At 43.7% G+C, this 21,944-nt stretch overlaps 1 protein-coding gene across 1 annotated transcript in view; it reads right to left on the minus strand.

The window, feature by feature from the left end:
* Positions 1 to 2,894: 2,894 nt before the first annotated feature.
* Stard3nl (STARD3 N-terminal like) overlaps positions 2,895 to 21,944 on the minus strand; it is a 33,939-nt gene continuing 14,889 nt past the window's right edge. The window contains exons 2-9 of the mRNA XM_032884528.1: positions 20,547 to 20,829; positions 16,930 to 17,007; positions 16,346 to 16,423; positions 14,297 to 14,350; positions 14,072 to 14,189; positions 11,497 to 11,592; positions 3,985 to 4,058; positions 2,895 to 3,340 (exon numbers count right to left, since the gene is read on the minus strand). Of these exons, the coding sequence (XP_032740419.1) occupies positions 4,000 to 4,058; positions 11,497 to 11,592; positions 14,072 to 14,189; positions 14,297 to 14,350; positions 16,346 to 16,423; positions 16,930 to 17,007; positions 20,547 to 20,771 (708 nt within the window). The 5' untranslated portion in view covers positions 20,772 to 20,829 and the 3' untranslated portion in view covers positions 2,895 to 3,340; positions 3,985 to 3,999. The remainder of the gene's footprint in view (positions 3,341 to 3,984; positions 4,059 to 11,496; positions 11,593 to 14,071; positions 14,190 to 14,296; positions 14,351 to 16,345; positions 16,424 to 16,929; positions 17,008 to 20,546; positions 20,830 to 21,944) is intronic.

Below are 21,944 nucleotides of genomic sequence, written 5' to 3' on the forward strand. Positions count from 1 at the left end.
CTGATTGAGAGAATGACTCATCTCCCTTTCATCTCCTGGTTTTATGCTGTTGTTAGAATTACAGCAGACAACCTGCCATAGATTGTTTATGCAAGACCAAATTCCACACTGACTTCCTGTCCCCCAAGGCAGTTATGCTACATATCACATAATGCGATAAAATACATTTGGGGACAGAAGTCTGCACTTAAAGGCACTCAAAGAAAACGAAGATTTGCACAATCTCACATGAAGGAAGTCCTGTCTGGACAGTAGCCTTTCTTCCAAAACTTCAAAAGGTCTTAACTACAATTACCAGTCCTACCCCCGAGGCAGGCCTTTGAGAAATAGCTGAGTGTGCTCCAACCTCAACAGCTGGGAGAATTGGGCTGACAAGCTTTTCTGGTTTTCTTAACCACCCATGGAGCATGGGCAAGCAGAGTCCTTCAAATTCTTCTCCACTATACATACAACTAGACTAGTTTAGAAATTCCACGTCTCAATTATAAAGCAAAGAGAAAACTTCTAGACAACACACCTTGGAGTTTTCTCCAGTACTTACATACAGCACTTTGTATTTTTTATTTTGCAATTAAAAATTTTTTGCAAAACAAAAATACGTTTTATAATGATGAAGGTTCGTCAATCCCTAAAGCGCCCTCATAAGAGTTCAAGAACAGTGATACACACTTTTAATCTCAACCAGGAGGAGGTTATGATATGCATATTCCTGGTGCTCACTGGCCAGTCAGCCTAGCTTACTTGGTGAGTTCAAGGCCACCCTGAGTGGACAGTGTCTGAAAGTCAACACTGGGGCTTGCCTCTGTGTGGACATGCACACTCGCACATATGTACAATAACAGACCTTTTTCATGTTCTCTAGTGATACTGAGAAAATATGCCAAATCCCCCTTCAGAAAGCCCAACTTAGCTCTGCAGCCCAGGTGTGTGTGAACCCCTCGAAGGGGCCTGCCAAACTTCACTGCTATGCTAACCTTCCAGTATAAAACAGGGTCTCATGGTGCCATCAATTTATTTTTTCTGAAAGTAAATATCTCATCAGTTTGACCGTTTATATATCTATTACATGTGTCTATTCATCTTCCTTCCCCCATTTTCTACTGTGCAGTAATACAAGGAAACACAGCACCTCTTAGTGCATTTCTGTAAGCAGAGATAATCTACCAGATGTTCTACATGTGGTAGCTGGATGAGAGTTCAGTGTGTGAGACACACCTTTTCCAATGGACACTTGCGAAGTTAGAACTACATTTGAATCAATAACGTCTAACTTTAACCCTGGAAAGGTTGGTTACAATCAGCTTTGATGGTCTGGAGCTGATCAGACTTTTTCAGTCCAAGTTCCCGGCCCGGCTTTGCAGACACGGAACTCTTTCTGCGGTGTTAAGTATAGACAGGGAATTGACAACTAACAGTAGGAGCTTCGTGAGGTCGCCACTGGCCAGGACACAGGCAGCATCTCCTGAGGTCAGGCGTCTCAGCACCCTCCTTCCAGTCCACCAGGGCTCCAAGTCTCAACAGTACAGAATGCAGTTGCAGGGGAGGAGGGGACACTGGAGGTTAATGGTGTGCAGGATGGCGCTGCTATGGCTGGTGGCTTTATTTTCTCAGGCATCTTTTGTTTACCTGTGGGGTCAATGTGGTTGCTTCCTGGAAAATGCTCAAAGCCAAACCCACCACTGATTGGGGCAGCACAAAGGGTAGCTAGGGTGTTAGGAGAGAAAATAAGAGCAGTTAAACCGCAGCCAGCTCTGCTCTGCTCTGCTCTGCTTCAAATGGCCATGGCTGGCAGGAGAAAAATTAGCTTCACGCTGGGTGGTGGCTGCCAAACTGAAGAGTCACACTGAGGACAGCGGGACTCAGTGCTCAGCTGCTTCAGCTAGGACCGGATGCTGACACTTTTCCCTTTACTTCCAGGTGACAGAGAGGAGGGCCACAGTAATGTGCTTCATGAGCAATGAAATGGAAGGCAACTCAGTGCACTGAAGCCCCTGGGCTGATCCCAGAGGCACCACAGTAAAGCTAACTACGACACCATCGTGCAGTAATGAGAGGTCAGAGAAGAGGCCCACAGCCTAGGGCTCATTCTTCCTGAGCCAGAGGAAGCATGACTACCTCTGAGGTCATCTCCCTAAGACTCCCTGTCTGGTTTCACAGTTGCAGGTATTCCATGGCCACCTGTCAACTTCTTCGCATGGCTGCAGTCTTCCCAAGAGAGAACTGGCTGCATCTACTGGCTCAGGCCAGCACTTCCTTCCTCAGCAGCGTTCTTTCTCAGCACTGACATCTGGCTAGGCTTTAAGTACATACTGCTCCATTCCTGACACGGGAAGCTGTCACTGAAATTGTTCCAAGTTCCTGAGGTCCTGTCCCAAGAACAGACCCGGAGAGTTCCCTCCTTTCTCTGTTACTATGAGAACCCCTCCTTGGTTGCACCCAGCCTCCCTGCCAGATTCCTGTGGCACTGCTGAAGTAGGCACACTCTTGAAACGGTGCCTATGCAGGACTGGCTCTGCACAGGACCTGTTTCCTCCCAAGCCTGAAGCACTGCTGCTGCATGCAGTTAACCTTGCCTGCATGACACCAATCAAGGATGGAGGCTCAGTCTGCCCTTCCAGGAAGCCGAAAGTGGATCTGGAAAAGTGACTGGAGAAACAGTTGATGACAAAATTAGTTGACATTAATCCTAACGACGTAAACATCCAGGAAAAGTGGCAGCGAAAGCCTTTGCAGGTTGTTTGTCTGCAGAACATCAGACTACCTCAGAACAAGGAGTCCCAAGAAAGTCGTACAACACACAGGGCAATAGTTTCGATGCCCCCCGACCACACCCTCTTCCTTTTGTAACCGCACCACTCCTAACAGACATATATAATATAGACAAAACACAACAGTCATTTTGATATGTTGGATTTATTATTTTAAAATTGTATAAAGAGCACATGTGCATGAGTTTAAAAACAGAAGTGAAATGTAAGGAGTTAAAAAGAAATACAAAAGAAATCTGAGACATGAAACAAAAAAAATACATTCTGAGAATTGAAATAAAAAGGTATCTCACTTACTACAAAATTGTTATTTTAATATATTAAGCAGTCTTTTGATTCAGATGCAGCACGAGACCGAGTTATTCACTATCAGGTCAGACCGAAACTCACAGACTAGAGGAAGGACCACAGCATGACCCAATGGTCACAGGCAGGGATGATGTGAGTGGAGGTGGAGCAATGTCCATGAGGTATCACCATAAATAAACTCACTAGCTCATCAGCATCCAGCAGTGAGCAGATCCACCACTTCAGCTGGCCTCCTTGGACGACTTGCAGTGAGGTTCTTCACACTTAGAGAGAGTGGAGACACGGAGTGAACAGTGGTCAGAGGCCAAGTGCTGTGTTCCTAACTCAGTACTGCAGGTGGGCTGGGACAGAGATACATCGAGGACACTGGCATGACAACTGACTTTACTTTAAAGGGTTTACCATGAAGCCTGGTATTTCATGCTGACAGTTCTGCCTCTTGTGTGCGTCTAGCTGCTGTGCTGTGCTTGTGTGCTGACAATGTCACAGACACGGGGCTCATCTGCCTTCCCCTGCTTTGCGAGCCACAGTCTGATTGCCTCTTCCCCAGTAGTTATGTCCAGAAGCACTGCTACTCTTTGCTGATGTCCCTGCACGAGGATTGATGACCTTAAGCCATGATTAGGAGGGTGTTTGAAATTAAGCCAACAGCTGGCACTGATAGTTTGGCTAAGTTAATCCTTATTTCCTTAGAAATGCAGGTCTCTGAGGGATCTTTAAAGTTATACATATTTACAGCCCATATACAATATAAAGGCCTCAACCTAAATTGTTGTTACACACACACAAGCAGGACAAATCTGGCTTTGGCTGGCCGCATACTCCATGACAGTTCCTTCAAATCCACTCCAAGGAAATGCCCACACTTCAACACTTTGTTGGTACAATTTCATTTATTAACACTTACTTCACAGAGCAGAACTCATAGTTCTAAAAGCGGTTTCTCACTGTCCTGTTTTTCCTCAGCTTCTTCTTCAGATCCTATGAGGTAGGAAAGAAAAGAAAAGCCAGAGTCTCATTGTGTTAATGTTATAAACTTCTTCACTCAAATGTGGATATAAACTATAATGCAGATATAAAAAAAAGATTAATAAACTGCCATTTTAAAGTTTGACCTTACGTTTTATAGGAGAAACTTCAAGGAGCACTTCTACCTTGGACTAGATTGGTGAATGGACTGACTTATAAACTAGTCAAAGGTATTCACATACCAAGAATTATTATCAGTTCCTGTGCTTCATCTCCTCTTTGTAGAGACTGTTGGCCTGGCTTAACTTTTTTATGTATGTGTAGGTGTTCTGTCTGCATACGACTGTGCAGTACATGAACGCTGGGACATAAATGTCCAGAACTGGAGTTACAGACTATTGTGAGCTCTTATATGGGAGCTGGGAATTGTAGTGGGATTTTCCCCTAATAAATAAAGTTTACAAGAAACTGATCTCTCGGCGAGGAGGTGGGACTTCCGGGTCAGGAAGAGGAAGAGAGAACAGAGGAGGAAGAAACGTGTTTTCGACTTCGGGAGTAAGCAGACGCAATGTAGGAAGCCGGAGGCTGTTCTAGTGGCAGATCAACTGAGATCCACCGATGGAAGATTTCCAACAGAGTAATTTCTAAAATTAGGATACTAGGTTCTGCGCCCAGCTATTGTGTTATCTGTTGACTCTAAACTAAGATTGTGTGGTGTTTTACTTCACGTGGCAACTCAACTGGGATCCAGAGAAAGGTAACTGCAGCCGGTGGGTTTGCAAGAAGTGCATGCACCCCTGCTGGCCCTGGGAATTTAGGAGTGCAGGGCAGATTTGACAGCAGCCAGCCTTGAGGTGGAGAGTGACTGCTGAGCTCTGGAGAGGCAGAGCTGGCCTTGATGGAACAGGCTTTGGATAAAGGGAAAACATGGTCTTGGATGCTGGGCTGGAAACAGACTGAGACTGCTGGCTGGTGCCTGTAGGTTGATGTGGTTATGGAGGTAAAGGCAGACACAAGAAAATACAAGGCTTGTCATTGCACGAGAAGGGAGGTGGGAACAGAGATTTTAGAAGGAGAGGGAGAAGCAGAAGAGAAAAGAGAAACAACATGGAGGCAGACATAGTTACAGGTTTTACAAATATTTCTTTTTTTTTTTTTTTTCTTTTTTTCGGAGCTGGGGACCGAACCCAGGGCCTTGCACTTGCTAGGCAAGCGCTCTAACCACTGAGCTAAATCCCCAACCCCTTTATGAATATTTCTTAAGGGATGGATTTCTATAGGTCAGTTTATCTTATCTAGGTGGGCAGTTTATATCTTTATCAATTGGTTGTGAGTGGATTGAGAATTTAACATATAAATGGGATTGTTGAGTTACAGTTTATTGAGTCATGATTTTTACCTAGTAGCTGGAACCAGAGAGTTCATGGCTAGCAGAGAACCTCTGGGAGAGATAGTAACCAGAGATAAATTACGGCTAGTTCCGGCACCCGTGGTGGGGTCATAAGGTTCTGTTTTTTTGTTTTGTTTGTTTGTTTTGTTTTAGTATTTACTGTAATAGGTACCTTGCCAGTGTTAGTGTGGATTTGATTTTTAATGTATCACACTGCAGAATCCAGGTACTCTGGAATGCCAGCTAATGTTCTTAGCCACTGAAGCATCTCTCCAGCCCCGCTGTGTATACATTCTTAAGCACAAACTACGTTTAATCTAGAAGTTTTTAGAAACCATGGCACAAGTTGAACTGGGCGCAATAATGATTCCTAATGCTAAAGGGAGGTGCTACCAGATGGTAAATTCCCCAGGGATCTTGGACCAGCTCTCTGAATAGATTTTCAGCCTTAGGTTTTTCTACAATTGAGCAAACTGTCTAGTTCTGAAATTCCTTCCTTTGTATCTTTCCTAAAAAAAAAAAATACTAATTATCAACAAGGACTTTTTCCCCTAAAGATCAGAAATCAGTGCTACCAGTCTGAGTTATATTCTTTGAGTTACATTTCTGTGAAATAATTTGCACTCACTTAAAATTAATTTATATGTAACTTATAATAACATGGAAATTATTGAAAAAGCAAATTCATAACAAATAGCTAAATAAAAAGTTTGCACAGCCTAAGTTTACATAGGACAAAATAAAAAAAGATATATATGTGGGTATGTGGGTGTGTGTGTGTGTGTGTGTGTGTGTGTGTGTGTGTATATATATGGAGAAATAGTAGAAAATAACCATATAACACATATCTGTGAAAATTTCAAAATGTCCACAGCAAAATGAAGGAGACTAATTTTTAACTCATAACTTCATAAACAGACTCCTGCTTTAGCTATAGCAAGTATAGACACCATGGTGTGAAATTACACACACCCAACTAGAAGAAAACACCATGAGCTGATCTTGCTCCTCAGTTTGATGGACAGGTCAGATCTGCATATTTTTATGTAAGTATGGAGCATTCTCATGATCAGGGAAGGGTTTTAGGAGAGTGAGAAGACAAGGCACAGATACGGAGGTGGCCATCCTCATGGGCTACAGAGATCAGAAGGTAATGTGCTCTCGAGTGCACATTTGTCTTTAGAGAATTCTACTCAAAAAGCAGAGAACAAGCACAGTAAGGAAGGAATGATGGAGAGTCTTAAGGCTGTGCCCATATGCTAACTGCACAAGCTTTACCTATGTCAAGAGAATGTGGGATAGCGAGGTAAATGTAGAGTGGCCAGGCTTCTCTTCCGTCCCACAAAACTGCTGCTGGATTCGATGGAGACTCTGGGTGGGCTGAGTACTTCCTTTCAATGCAAGAGTGACTCAGAAGAATGTCCAGACTGAGCATTCCTGTTCCCAGACTCAACTTCTACTGCCTGGCCAATGGCATGAATGGCTCTTTGTGTCTTGGATCTTCTACATAAGTCCATCTGCCATGTGGCAGAGGAGAGAGGCCTTAGTCTGGAGCTTGCACATGACTTCTGTCTAGTCACTGGATACCACTAAGCATGGCCGAGTCCAGAGACTTCTGGGAAGTGAGGCTTAAAAAGCAAAGCAAGAATGTGAACCAGAGGACGGGAGGAACGCTGTGAAACTCCGTCCACTGGACGTGACGTTTCCACACTTGAACGCAGAGCGGCTGTGGTTACATAGATCAAGGAGGTTAAACATCCCAGTGTGGAGGGTAGAGGGGCACTTAAGGGCCCATCCTAATTGAGGAGCTTTTGGCAGCCGATGGCTGACAGGGGAGGGAGAGTTGCTTTTCTTTTAGGGGTAGCCACTAGAAGGTTGTCCAAGCCCTGATAGATTACCCCTCCCTGCAACACCCATGTACATACACTTAGCACTAACTGCACTAGTGGATTGGTTACAGTTAAAAGAGGACACAAAGCCAGAGGCAGATGTGCTGGGCATGTGCACTGGTGCCTAGAGGAGGGGAATGTATTTCCACCTTAATGGGAGTCTTCTAGGAATACAAACTTTCTTAAAACTTAGTCAAGTTTAAAAATCAAGTTTTTCGAAGGAGGAGGAGGAGGGAGGAGGGAAAGAAGGAGGAGGAGGAGGAGGAGGAAGAGGAGGAGGAGGAGGAGGAGGAGGAGGAGGAGGAGGAGGAGGAGGAGGAGGAGGAAACTGGCACAGGAGGTACTTCATGGTTAATTTACTACGTTAACAACAGTGCTCCTTTGAGAGAAAAAAGGAAAAAAAATCCAAATCCAGAACTGCGTCACTACACAGTCAACAAAATGCAGCAGAAATTATAGGAAGCATTATTTAAAAGAAAATAACACAATGTGTTAATGATCATCCTAAGAGAGAAAGAAGAGTCAAACCCAACCATCTGTGTGCCTCCAAGTACTATATTTAACCAGGAAAACATCCACACAGCAATGATAAATACATTGAAAGGCTACATACAATCACCTTAAGAAGTGAAGAAAGGCAAGAGAAAGAAACCAGCCAGAGACTGTCAAGAGGGGGTAACATAAAAAATGAGCAGAGACTGAAACACAAGTCCTGGAGTGGGAGAGCAGTCAGGAGTGGCTGTGAGAGGAGATGGGGAAAGCGAGACAGGCAGCAGGAAGGAGCCTTCGCTTCCCTAGGGAGGGAGTGACTGATAGCATCCAGTCTGCACAGCAGAGAAAGACCCAAGGGCACCTCGCAGAGACAGATGCTGGCCAGCAAAGCAAACCAAAACATGCCTGGGGTAGGGGATCAGGAAGGCATTTGAAGAAATACTGGCCAAGTCTTCCTGGGGTTGTTGACAGCCATCAACCCATACCTAATGGCTGAAGAAATGTGAGTAAGGATCTATCTACTCAAAGGGCCATGTCACCCACCTGTTGAGAAACAGTAAATAATACAGCAGGTCAGAATGCAAGCACAGCAGTAAAGCAAGGTCTAGAGGAAACTACAGCTTTAAAGGCTTGCATCAGATCATGAGAAAGGTCTAAGTGACTTTTCACAAACCAGGAAAAGATTATGCTAAACCCAATCCAAAGGGAGTCAAAGAGACTCCTGGCTTGGCACCCACAGCAAATATGTCAAGTGGTCAGAGGGAAGTCACTGTTTTGATAATTGCTTCAAAGACAAATGGACAGATATCTGACATCAAGAGAATGTGCATGTAGTCTTATATTTCATCTATATATTAAAATTAATTAAAATATACTATAATCCTAAAAAATCCAAATCCAACCAAACAAAAATACCTTTCTGTTGAATGAAACTTCTAGATAAAATCTACAGGCAAATTCCTTTATGACCCAGAGTGAAGGTTAAGAGATCTTAGCTATGATGGCTCATACACTATCATCAAAAGAGCAGACCCATAAGCTAGGCTTAATTGACATTAAGACATAACACATGAGAAGACCACAGGACAGGCACCAGCTGAAGTGGGCTTGAAGACGGTTGGACAGAGGCTTCAACCTTGGTCAGAGAAGCTTCTTTCTGCTGCCAACTGAGGTAAATGCAGAATCTCCTGGCTGCTGGAGTGCTGAGAATAACAGTGTTGTGTGCTCAGTCCTAACACGGACATCTGCATCTCCTCCAAGGCTCAGAGCCCGTCACAGGGAAATGGCAGAGATTATAGGACCATGAAAGGGAAGATGAAATGAGGCAAGGAAGGCTGTCCACAGGAAAAGCAGGGGCATGACAGCTCTTGGAATTTTAGCACCTGTATTTGACTTACCCAGAATAAATGTTATACAGTTTGAGATTTTAATCCGTTCATCCAACTGTCCACTGCACTGGGATCAAACCCATGGTTTTACATATGCCAGACAAGTGCTACACTTCTAAACTACACATCTTCAGTCAAACTAGTCTGTATTTTAAACCAGCCTTCCCGTCGGGGTAAAGAACTGTCCTGACTAAGCATCCCACGTAGTTCATTTGTGCTCAGTCAGCACGTTCACTCCAGTCACCTGGAGGGGCTGACACCTTCATCCTCTGCACTCAGAACAGCCAGCAGTCTAATGTCAGACTCATCAGAAAGCTTTGTGAACAAATTGGGCTCTACTTCTAGCCGCACTGCCACCTAGATGTGCTGATTTCTGAATTCCTATTCTAAATTTTGAGCTGTTTCTAAGATGATAACATTTCTAGGTTCACTTCCTTAAATCTCCTTCTCTACTTTAACCCACGGTGATGGTTTGCATATGCTTAGGCCAAGGAGTGGCACTATTAGGAGGTGTGGCCTTGATGGAGTAGGCGTGTCACTGTGGGTGTAGCTTTAATACCCTAGCCCTCAGTGCCTGGAGGTCAGTCTTCCACTAGCAGCCTGCAGATGAAGATGTAGAACTCTCAGCTCTGCCTGCTCCATGCCTGCCTAGAAGCTGCCTTGCTCCCACCTTGATAATTGACAGAACCTCTGAACCTCTAAGCCAGTCCCAATTCAATGTTGTCCTTTATAAGACTTGCCTTGGTCATAGTGTCTGTTCATAGCAGTAAAACCCTAAGTGAGACACCCACCCCTCCCACAGACAGAAATCTGTCATGTGTCAGGTATGTGGGTGTGGGACACAGGCAAGCAGGGCCGCCCCAGTCTTCTGACACCACCAGTCTCTACAGGCAGGCAGTGCCTCTCCCTCTCAGCACTATGGAGTCTGACAGTTCTAAGCACATTACCTGCTGTAATAATTTTATTTTTTTCCAAACTGAACATTCAGACAATATAAACATAACACAAGAAAGCAAGGTCTTTGCGCATCCACCTACGTTTACCAATACTGATGTCTATCTTATGTAACTAAACAGCTACCTAAAGGAACACTAACTACCTAGTAATTGTTTCTGTCCTCTGGCTTCATAGTCCAGTGGTAACTCCCCAGAAGACCACTAGGTGGTGGCAGACATCACAGACTAAAGGCCGGCTGCTGGAGGCAGCAGTATGCCCAAGAATCACCATTTACTGTGTGACGCTGGTGTACTTCTGCTCTGTGTCTGACTTTGTTTCTCTCTTGGTACCGTAAGTGCATGTCACAGAGTGGTTAGTATGATGCCAATGAGCCCCAGTGCCCCTTCCCTGCCTGGTACCTATAAAGTCCTAACAACTTAAAATACTTGATATATTATATGAAAATAAATGTAAATAAAACCAAGTATTTTGGACAGTTTTTCATCTTGAAGTGCTCCATGCAGTGACTCTAGGGTCCACATTACTGTGAGAGCATTAACACTATTCTATTTATTACACAACTTCCTCCATCCTGGGCCACCATTATTCTTCAACTCACTGTTACTGTAATAAACAAAGCCCTTCAAGTATTACTTTTTAAATCCGGCGTGTTTTATCTCATGCATTCTGCTCAGGGTTCACATATGGTCATGGGTCAAGATTCAGTTCCTTTTTAAGGCTCTAATACATTCCCCTGGATGCATGTGTCACGTTCTGTCACTTGTTGATAGCTACTGTACACAAGCCTGCTAGGATTATAGGGGCTCACTGTGTCTCTTGAGTTTGTTTTCCTTTCTCTTGGACAGATAGCCAGATAAGCAAGTGAGGAGTGATATCATAATTCTACACTGATTTTTGTTGGGAAGCACCAAGCTGTTTTCTACAGAGGCTGCACCACTCTGCCCTCTCAACTGTTGTACATGTGGGGTTTGACTTCTTCCATGTGTAGGGGACTTTTAATCCTTACGTTAGTGTGGTACAATGGTGCCTTAGTATGGTTCTGTTTGTATATTTCCCAAAGGTTATTAGTGTTGGCACACTTTCCCACAGACCTGGCTTTCTGCACTCTCCCTTTGGACATGCATCCTCTAGACCCTTATGTGATTTGGTCAGGCCCGTTGCTGTTGCTATCTGTGGCCACTGATGTCCTGGGAGACACCCCCACCCCTACTTGGTTTTACATCATGGCATGCTCTGGGTCTGCTAAACACACTGGAAAATAGACAGGGCATGAGAAGAAAAAATGGAGGGGACTTCAAAATGGAACAAAACACAAACAGTCTGTGATGGCTTACCTGCTTCAGACTCGGGAGGGGAGTAAAACTGACCATCAGAGAGCCCTGCAGGGATGAGAGCTGCCCTCTCCGATGCATCCTGAACTAGCAGTAGTCCTGGGAGAGAAGAAAACAGACGCTAAGAACCTCATCAACCTCCTGGTAGCTTCCTGGCAAGATTAAGAGTTATAAAAATGACATCTCAATACATCAAATAAACTATTAGAGAACAAGGCACTTTGAAAATCTTTCAACCATCTAATAAAGACTTCACTAATAAAACCATACACCAACCTTGTGAAGATTAAAGAAAAACAAAAAACAAATAGTTTTAATAATCATTTCCAATTACGAACACCTGGGCTCAGTATTCAGATCAATCTCCTGAGGATTTTCACTTCTCTACAAACATCAACACCAACTTCAAAACCAAAAAGACAAATGACAGAACCTCATCCAAGGAGGAAGACCATCTGTCCTTAAGGCCTTTTGGCTAAAAAAGTATCAGTGTTAGGAACTGTGGTAGCAAGTACCTGGCCACACAGCAAATACCAGGTATGCTTCCTATGTGCTGCTACAGTGAAGGCAAATGATGCTTTAAATTTCATGAAATATGTAAATATGCATTCATTTTTAACGTAAAAATTAGTTTACTATTAAAAAAAACCTTACAAATAAAACTACCATGCAGCTGGCTGAGCATAGCTGCCGAGCGAGTGTGTGCCCAGCCCTGAACTCCGAACTGCTCTATGGACTTCTATACACTTACCATAGCCATTCTGAAGCCATGGGCTTTCACTTGGGGCTTTACACTGTCATTATCAACTATAATTTTATATGCTTATCTAACACACACAAAAAAGTTAAAACAAGAAAAATAATTAGCTTCATATCCTTTTTCATGAGTTACGTGTCCTTTCTTAGTACCCAGCACTATCTTTCCTGCTCTATTTCCTTCATGTCATACTGTACCCACAGGTACATGTTTATTTATACACACACACACACACACATACACACACACACACACACACACACACACACACACGCGCGCGCACACGCACATATATGTAATGTATACATTACAGGTTAGGATTTATATATGGTAGAATGTAGGGAAGAATGTATGTTTTTTTTTTTTTTCTGATACTAGGTGGCTTGCTTAATGTTCCCTTCTTTAAAAAAAATTAATGTTTATGTACTTGTGTACATATGCTGTGTGGGGTAAGCATGTGTCACACTGTCTAATCAGAAGACAATCTGTGAGATTTGGTTCCCTCTTTCCACCAGGCGGGTTCTGGGACCAGCACTAAGTTGTCAGCCTTGGCCACAGGTCCTCTTACTCACTGAGCCATGTCTCCAGCCTTTCCGCTCACCTTTATTAGATGCTGTGAAATTGGTTTAATCACGTAACTATTCAAACCCCAGTCAAGTGAACACTTGATATTTTCAACAATGTTGAGTTTAGAGTTTATACTGGCATGCCCCTTCTCAGCTAGAAGGACGGACACAGAAGGGTAGAAGCATCTAGGATCACCATTCAGTGTGCTCTGTAAATTCACTCTTGAATTACAGTTCTTTTGTTTGCTTTGCCTTCTCTGTTAAGGAAATTCTTCAAATGAAACTTGATGTAAAGTGATTCTTGATCCTGTTGCTTTTAGAGTTATAATTGTGCTTAATTTTCTATAAAACACAAGATTTCTTTTCTTCTTGTTGGGGCAAATTCCCAGATGCTGGAAAAGGCTCCAACAGGGGCATGTCTAAAGCAGCATGCCGTTTTAAACTGAGTTATGATCCATTTTTCTCCTAGAAGGTTCGGTGGCATTGTATCTCCACTAATGGTTTCTTTCCTACAGAGAAGAACGCCAGGCCAGTAGCCAACTTCCCAGCTCTTAATGGACCATTTGACCCTCCTCCCTAACATCCTAGCACATTGGGTTCCATGAGGTTATGGAACAGCTCTGTCAGATCTTACATGAAAATGGTGCCAGATGTCACTCAGTCACTCAAGGGAGGCTAACAAACTGCTGAGCCAGCCACTGAGTTCTCCTGTGAACCATCACAGAGCCAGTGCAAGGCATTTAACTATTCTATTTGTGACCCATCCTATGCCTGTTATATATACAACGATACTGCTCTGTGCAGTTACCGACTGCTTTAAAACAGCTTCTTGCATTCCACATAGGATTGGTTCAACTTCCCTGTCCCTGAGAACACAGTTCTGTTGTGGACAAAGGCTTACAGACCTGAGAGTTATAATGAGAAAAGGTCAAGCTGCCCATGGAGAAGGAAGCAGTAGCTCTACTCTTCCTTTACAAATGTCTGTCTCTACTCTTCCTTTACAAATGTCTGTCTAACCAATGGCCACACCTTCTAAGAGATGCCTGGTCCAGCAGCCAGAACAAGGACCACTTCGAGTCGCCATGCACTCACATGTCCACCCATTCACCCTCAATTCTGACACAGCCCCTGAAGAACAGGTGCCCACCTGCCTCAGTTTGGTCCCTGAAGCTTCACTCACAGCAAGAAGCCTCATCAGTTCCCTGCAGTGTGATATGTGTAAGCCTGGCAGGCTGACTGTGGAAAGACAACTTACTGTTCTCTTCCTCTGCTTCCTGAGGTAACACTTTGAAATCCAGGAACCACGTCTCAATCCAGGCGAGGATGAAGGAAATGATGGGCAACACATAGCCAAACGCCCCTTGAGAGAAAAGCTAGAGAACAGGAGGTGTTGAGGGAAAGCAGCCACTACTAAGCTTACACAGGAAGCAGGGCTTCATTGGGCAGAGAGCAACAGCACTGGGAGGAGAGCCACACATACCTTTGAGAGGATCACTTTTGCTAATAGAAAGGCACTGGTCACTGCTGTTGTCAACTGCAAGATAATAATAAAACACTTCTCAAACAGGACGCTTAGCACTGTGAGTGCCCTCCCTCAAAAACAAAGCTGCGCCAAGAGCAGACAGTGCCTGAGCAGACTGCGCAGTCTGCTACTTCCCAGTTTTCATGCTTCCCTGTATACCCAGTCCCAGCAAAAGGGGTTTTCTGAGGCATATAACCCGAGTGGCTCTATATGACTTCCTCCTCTTAAGCTGCAGAAGGCTAATGTGTTGGGAAACTTCTGTCTCTAATACATGTAAGAAAGGACAAGTGACATCCAGACAGGGCTCTGTCTCCCTAGGGTTGTGAAGCCTAGAGCAATCACTTCCTGCTGAGCACTGTTTCCCACCTCTCCAACTGAGGCCTGAGCAAGGTAAAGCCTAAGGGGAGTGTGAATGGCAGAGATGACTAAAGTGACCAGCAGGATGGAACACGCCGGCGAGCACATGCACACACTCACACAAGGTAGTTTGCTGAGCGAAAAACAATTTACTACCAGACAATAATTTACTTTAGAGACTGACATCAATTGCTTTTAGGGGACTTGGTTGATTTCCCTTCCTGCAAATAATTTAAATACTCTGAAACAAAAAACTGGATCTGATACATCAGACCTTTCCTTATTTAGACTGAGATGTGAAACAGTACCATTGAAACTAAACTGAATTCTATTTGAAAATGGAAGTAGGTGCTTTACTGTATGTGAATTTCTTTCATAATGGATACCAAGACGGACAGTCTGATGAACATGAGTCTACATGGAGACTCTGGAATAAAATGGCCCAAATGCAGAATGTGATGGAAAACAGAAAGGGGTGATGAGGTCAATGAGAGATGGGGAAAAGGCCTGCTGCAATGGTCAACATTCTTTAAACAAGACTCGGAATGACAGGAGGTCCGACCTGCACCGTATGATGTGGAAGGCAGCACACGCCCGGTCAGCCCTGATGACTGCCCACGAGAGACTGCTCCTGCTGGGCTCACCTTACTCCTGAGCCCCTCTGGTATAAGAAGCTCCAGGGCTCGGTATCTGTCCTCTATCTGAATCACTGGGTTTGCAGGAAGGGACAAACAACATCTGGGGCATCCACACACATGGCAGAAATGGTGCGGGCAGACAACTGTCTTGAACATTCAGTTTCTTAATATTTACTGAAAATGAACAGACTGTGTGTAGTCTCTGCTAGAGACAAGGAAAAAGATTCGGCAAGGGTGGGAGGTGTCCACTCATCTGGAGAAACCAGAGGAAGAAAAGAGCCTGACAATGGCTTTTCCCTCTTTGACAGTTAACAGGACTGTGGACATCTTAGGGGGTTACAACTGCTTAGCTGAAAAACCCCTGAGCATGTGTGAGAGGATGTTTCCAGAGAGGCCTAATGGAAGTCAGAAGGCCCACCCAGAATGTGGCAACAGCATACCATGGGCTGGGGTCTAGGACTGAACACAAATGAGGTAAACTGGGCCCAGCATTCATCTCTGCTTCCTGATTGGGTGTCATGTGACCAGCTGCCTCATACTCCATTGATGCCCTCCCCACTGTAATAGACTGTATCTCAAGCTGTGAGCAGATAAAACTTCCACTCCCAAGGTGCTAACATCACTTCAATAGAAAGTAACCCTTAGGAGAGGACTGAAGGCAGGGGGAGGGGCTGTCATCAAACAGAGACCAGAACATCATGTGAGGACAAAATCACAAAGCAAGGCATTTTCCACATATCTCGCTTGGAGGCACCGCCGGCCACCCTTATCTAACAGATGAGATGGAGGACAAGAGGAGAGGCTTACTCCTTACAGATCAAGCCAGTTACAGAGTTAACTGTTTTCACTACAGAAAGACCCCTGGTAAATTAAGTCTGCTAAAGTGAGGGAAGAGGACTTAGAAAAGGCTGGTGAAACTAGAGGTTGCTCAACTCTTGTCTCCTCTCAGCACAGCCTGCTGTGAGCTGCCTGGCCACCAGCCTGGAGATGACCCACTGTCATGTGCACTCACCGCTATTGCCCACCAATGGCGTAATCTGCATACAGCATACCCAAGTATCAGCACTTTGAATCGAAAAACTGCCAAAAGCTGAGGGGGAAAAATGGTAAGAAAAGTTATGTCCAATATGTAAAACATAAAGCAGCTTCAACTATCATTTTTCTACCTCGGCTGCGGACAGCCCAGAGAGGCTCAGACCCCAGACTGTCATGTGTGGAACATGAACTGCAGCCCTAGGTTTCAAGTCCCTATTATCAATATAAACGGGGGAAACAAACAAACACCCAGAGACAGACCAGCACTTCTTCCCAGGGACGAGGGCCTGTCTGTCAGCTGAACCTGAGCTCTACTGCTAGGGAGAGGATGAGCTCTCCTCTCCTGAGGAGGGCTCCTGGCCTCTCCTTCACCTTTCCTTTTCTTGCCCATCAGTTCCTAGTGAGCCAGAGAGCACTGAGTGGCTAGGTAAGTCCGGGAAAACAAACATGCCCACTGCTCAAAGGAAGGAACACGGGCACTGCATTTATGGCCTATTTCAAGGGACCTGGCCTCTTGGTTTCCATCTCATTATATCTGAATCGAGACGTAAAGGTCCTTACAAATATATCAAAGTAAGAGGAGTAGTAGTCATAGTGAGCCACCTCCTTCTTCAGGGTGTTCTCGATGCCTCCGTTCACCTGGAGAACACAGCAGAACGAGAAGTGAGAACGAAACACTAACATAGCCATACTCACACACACGCATGTGCTAACATAAATATATGAATGAACAGACTATCTGTCTATACAGAGAGACTTTTTTTTGTCCTTTCCTATTACCCGAATTAATCTTAAATGATCAAGTTCATGATTCTACATATTAAACTAGACAGAGAAATTTAAAAACAAAGTCCAGTAGGGCCCATATTTTAGGGCAATTATAGAGTCCAGGCAATAGACTCTATAGCCCTAGGCTCAGCCTGGTCAATTCAAGTTTCTCATTACAAATGCAGTCCTAACAGACAGACAGACAGACAGACAGACAGACAGACAGAACTTACCAGGTAACTGGGTAAGGGAAAATTAATGAAAAATTGTTCACAAGGTCCCACAGCTGTCCAACTTAAAATAGAAATGCCACACAGAAAGGGAGGGCTTAGTTATTGCACAGCTTGCTTCTGCTATAGCAATGGAGCCAAGGCAACTCTTGAGGAAATCAGCATCTGGGTGCTGAGTGTGAATCAGCCATAGATAGACCTGGCTACTGATGTGTACAAGTGAAGTGCAGAAGAGAAGTCCTATGCAAGTAGCCACCTAACTCATGCTGTGTCTCTGCAAACTACAGAAAGCTGCTGCTCAAATATTGAAGAATATTCACTACTGGTGGCCTAGGCAAAGGTTCTCTACCAGACATCTCCCTCTGCTTCTGTTTCATGGGTGCACACTGGCCATGGGGGAATGCCTCTTTTGCTATCTGTGTGCACTGTAACATGACTCTGTTGCCTATATAGAGTTCTTATAGTTTATGTCTGCAACCCAAACTTGTACTTTAAATCCTTGTCTCGCAATCTTTGGTTCAGGGGGTTTTTCAAAGAGATTAGCTATGGTTCAAACAAGATCTCTTCCCAATCATCTTTCCGGCTCAGACTGAGCATCCCATGTATACATATCTGAAATCTGACCTGCTACACCTCTCACTGCAAATGGGAACTTCCACACTTGACCTCATAGGAAGGGACTCAGTTCAACTTAAAGTCCATTAAAGAGTATAAACTGGCCAAGACTATGAACAAAGTATGAATAAATAAATGTCACAAAATTGGGTTTCATTCCCAAGATAACTTGCTATGCAAATATCCTAACACCCTCAAAGCCTAAGCACCTCAGGTAAGGGGCAGAGGGGCAGTGTGCACCTATATTTTTCTGGGTTCCATCAACAGAGTAGTCTTAAATACTGGGTAGATACAAAGTAACTTTCAACAAGTCTGTTCCCCTCACCCCCATCTCCTGAATGTACCTCTCAGATGAGCTTTCTCCCTAGCCAGGTACTTGGAGCTGCATTTCTTCTTCAGCTTCTGACTTTGTGTTCTTGCTACCAACCTGTCTCTAGCTTAATCAAGCTGTTCACTATGGCCACAAAGATCTTCATCCATTCACAAGTATATGCTGGGAACCTACTGAGTGTTGGCATCGTTCCAAGTACAAGAATTACTGCAGTAAGTAAAACAATGTCTGTCCTCAGGGGTTTGCCATTGTGTAAAACGATAACAGCAATAATAGTGAATCACAAGACACATGAACAGACAGGGTGACAGAATAATGGTGCCATTTAAACTGACATCAGTATGATAGGATCCCAGAATTACAAGAGGATACAAGAAATTGATAATTTTATGCAGAGGGAACACTACTGCCTTAATACAGACAGGAACCTGTTTCAGTCTGAAAGCCAGAGGCCACAGTAGCTGTGGAGTGAAAGGAACCACTGACAAGTAAGGGCGAAGTGTCTGCATCGAGGTGTCTTCCAGAAGGGCTCAGGCTAGGTGTGGGGAACACAAGCAACCAGACCCAAGGCTTTGAGAAACAACACATACCAAGGATAACCAAATACATTATTAAAACGTATTCCATCAGGCTATTTTAATTTTGTTAGTGTACATATAGAGAATTTAAATGATATAGTTAAACTTCATATTATATTCTATTTGATAGTATTTATATAATTTGTTCAATAAAATATGAAGAAATAATCTCTTTCTTACACAAGGGAATTAAAAAGCAAACATAGCAATTTCAGAAGCACTTGACACATATATTTCAATATTAAAAATTATCTTATGTGTATGGGTGTTTTGACTGCATGTACATATATGCACCACAGAAGCCTGATGCTCTCAGAGGCCAGAAGATGGCAGCAGATCCCTGAAACTGGAGTTACAGATGGATGTGCACTATCATTTTGGTTTTTAAAATAGAACCTGGGTCCTCTGGAAGAGCAGCCAATACTCCTAAGCACTGAGCCATCTCTCCAGCACCAACAGTTTGTTGTTGTTGTTGTTGTTTAAAAAAAGAGCTGGTAAACATTTATTTAAAAAACCCAAAAAATAATTATTTTTGCTTTTTAAGACAGGTTTGAAGTTGAGCAGAGACTGAAGCAAAGGCCATCCAGAGACTGCTCCACCCAGGGATCCATCCCATATGCAGTTACCAAACCAAGTCACTATTCCTGATGCCAAGAGGTGCTTGCTGGCAGGAGCCTGATATGGATGTCTCCTGAGAGACTCTGCCAAAGCCCTATTGATACAGATGAGGATGCTTGCAGTTAACCATCTGAGCATGGGGACCCAATGGAGGAGTTAGAGAAAGGACTGAAGGAGCTGAAGGGGTTTGCAACCCCTTAGGAAGAACAACAATATCAACCCCACAGGGACTAAACTACCAATCAAAGAGTACATACACATGAAGAGACCCATGGCTCCAGCCACATACACAGCAGAGGATGGCATCGTCTGGCATCAATAGGAGGAGAAGCCCTTGGTCCTGTGAAGGCTCATTTCCCCATCGTAGGGGAATGTCAGGGTGGTGAGGTGGGAATGAGTGGGTGGGAGGGGGAGTATCCTTATAAAGGCAGGGAGGGGGGATCGGAGAGGGGGGAAGCAGAAAAGGGGCTAACATTTGAAATGTAAAGACATAAAATATCCCATAAAAATGCAAAAAAAAAAAAAAAAAAAAGGACATTATGCAGTTAGGGAGATGTGCTAGAGGTTCCTGGAGAGTTATGAGGGGAGAGAGAGGAATAGACCTTATCTAGATGGATTGAATGGAAATGCAAAATAATAAATACGAACTAAACTAAAAAAGGACAGATTTTCCTCAATTATTCGAGCCAAAGGAGAGACATAGATAAGTAAGCCTGTGCACAATGACCAGTGCTGTGTCCTAGGGAAGCTTCGTGAATACAGATAGATGAATTTGTTCAAAAAGCTGGGCATTTTCAACTCTGTATTATTAAGCAGAGCACCAGGAATTCAAATTTCAACAGAGGAAGTAAATTTTAAGCTTACCAGGTGTGATTCACATACTAACACTAAGAGTAAGAAAAGTCTGAATCAGATGGAGACGGGTAACACTTTATCATTTGAAAAGAGATGATATTCACTAAACAAAAAAAATAAGGAGAAAAAATTTCAAAATATTTTTCTTCTAGAAGCAAGAAGTCATGAGCAAAACTAACTTACATTTAACTCTATTATCCACAGTAACGTTACAAATAAGAGGTCAAAGGTGACAAAAAGACAAAAAGTCCTCCTGACATCAGATATGCCTTTCTTTTCCCTTCCTTCATAGGACTCAATCCTGGCCATGAGCTGCCCAGGATTGATGGAATGGATGTCACGCAGAGAAGCGTGTGAGCTCTGGCTCCCTGTCAGAGTGTTCTCCATGTCTTCCGGAAGGTGGTTCATCCTGGAGAAGGACTGAAGGAGTCTCCATCCAACTCCACCATCCCTAGTGAGAAGCAACCTGTAGAGACCAAAAGAGAAAATCCATGTTAAACCTATGCCGATGTCATATGACCATGATGCTCTCACCATTCCACTGAGCCACAGTGCTTTGACATAAGACATTTATGTTTGACAGAAACAAAAAAACATATAAAATATGTCTTATATAAAATACAATACATATTTTATAACATATAATTTATTATTAAATATAGTATGGTATAATATATAAAATATATTTTATAACATGAAAAAACTGCATTCAATATTACTGAGTGGCTACTTAGAAAAGAGTATTAATGGAGAAAACAAAGTAACAGGAGGAAAAGGTGAAGCTAGGGTATTAAGCACAATACCAAAGGATTCTCAGAAACCAGAAGCCAGCTCCCTTGCCACACCAGCAGGTAGAGCTCCAGGGTCTTGTTATTACCATGGGCTACAAAGTCATATTCCACACATCGCCCCAAAGAATGAAGCAGAACCACATAAATAGTTACAAAAGGAATTGTTTTCTACCAAAAGAAATATCCCTATATTTAACACTCCCTAACACTTCTTCATATGCAAGCATGTTTTCTGGGCATCATCTTAGGAAGGTAGTATTTAAACCTGCACTATGCAAACACCAGATTGATAATTTCAGAAGTTATGGCCGCATACAGGGGTTCCCCAAGACCTGGAATGCTTTACCTAGAATAGCACGGAGGAGGAGTAATCTGAATGAGCAGATTCCCCAGGGATGGGCTAAGTCCACTGAACAGAAATGATGAGGGCTGCAGTGCTGAGCATTCTAGCCTTCCAGCCAGGGTACCTCTCTCTCGGGAGGACTGTCTGTGCTTCTGGCTCCACTGACACTCATGTTTTGCTTTGGCCACGAATGTGAACAGAGTTGGGTGGTACTTGTGTCCAAATCTGTAGGTTCACCTTTCTAAACTGCCATATCACTGGCAGTGTCCAGACCAAGCGCATCCATAAGATGAATGGACCAGAGTATGAAAACAGATTGCTAAGATTCCCTCCAAGCAATGTGGTCTCACACAGTACTTTCTCTTACACTTGGCTCTGCTCGCTGTCTTACCCTCCTCAGGAACTAAAGTCCTTTCCATACATTTATACCAGGCGATGGGGTAATAT

This window comes from Rattus rattus, chromosome 14 (genome assembly GCF_011064425.1).
Source record: "Rattus rattus isolate New Zealand chromosome 14, Rrattus_CSIRO_v1, whole genome shotgun sequence".
NCBI lineage: Eukaryota > Metazoa > Chordata > Mammalia > Rodentia > Muridae > Rattus > Rattus rattus.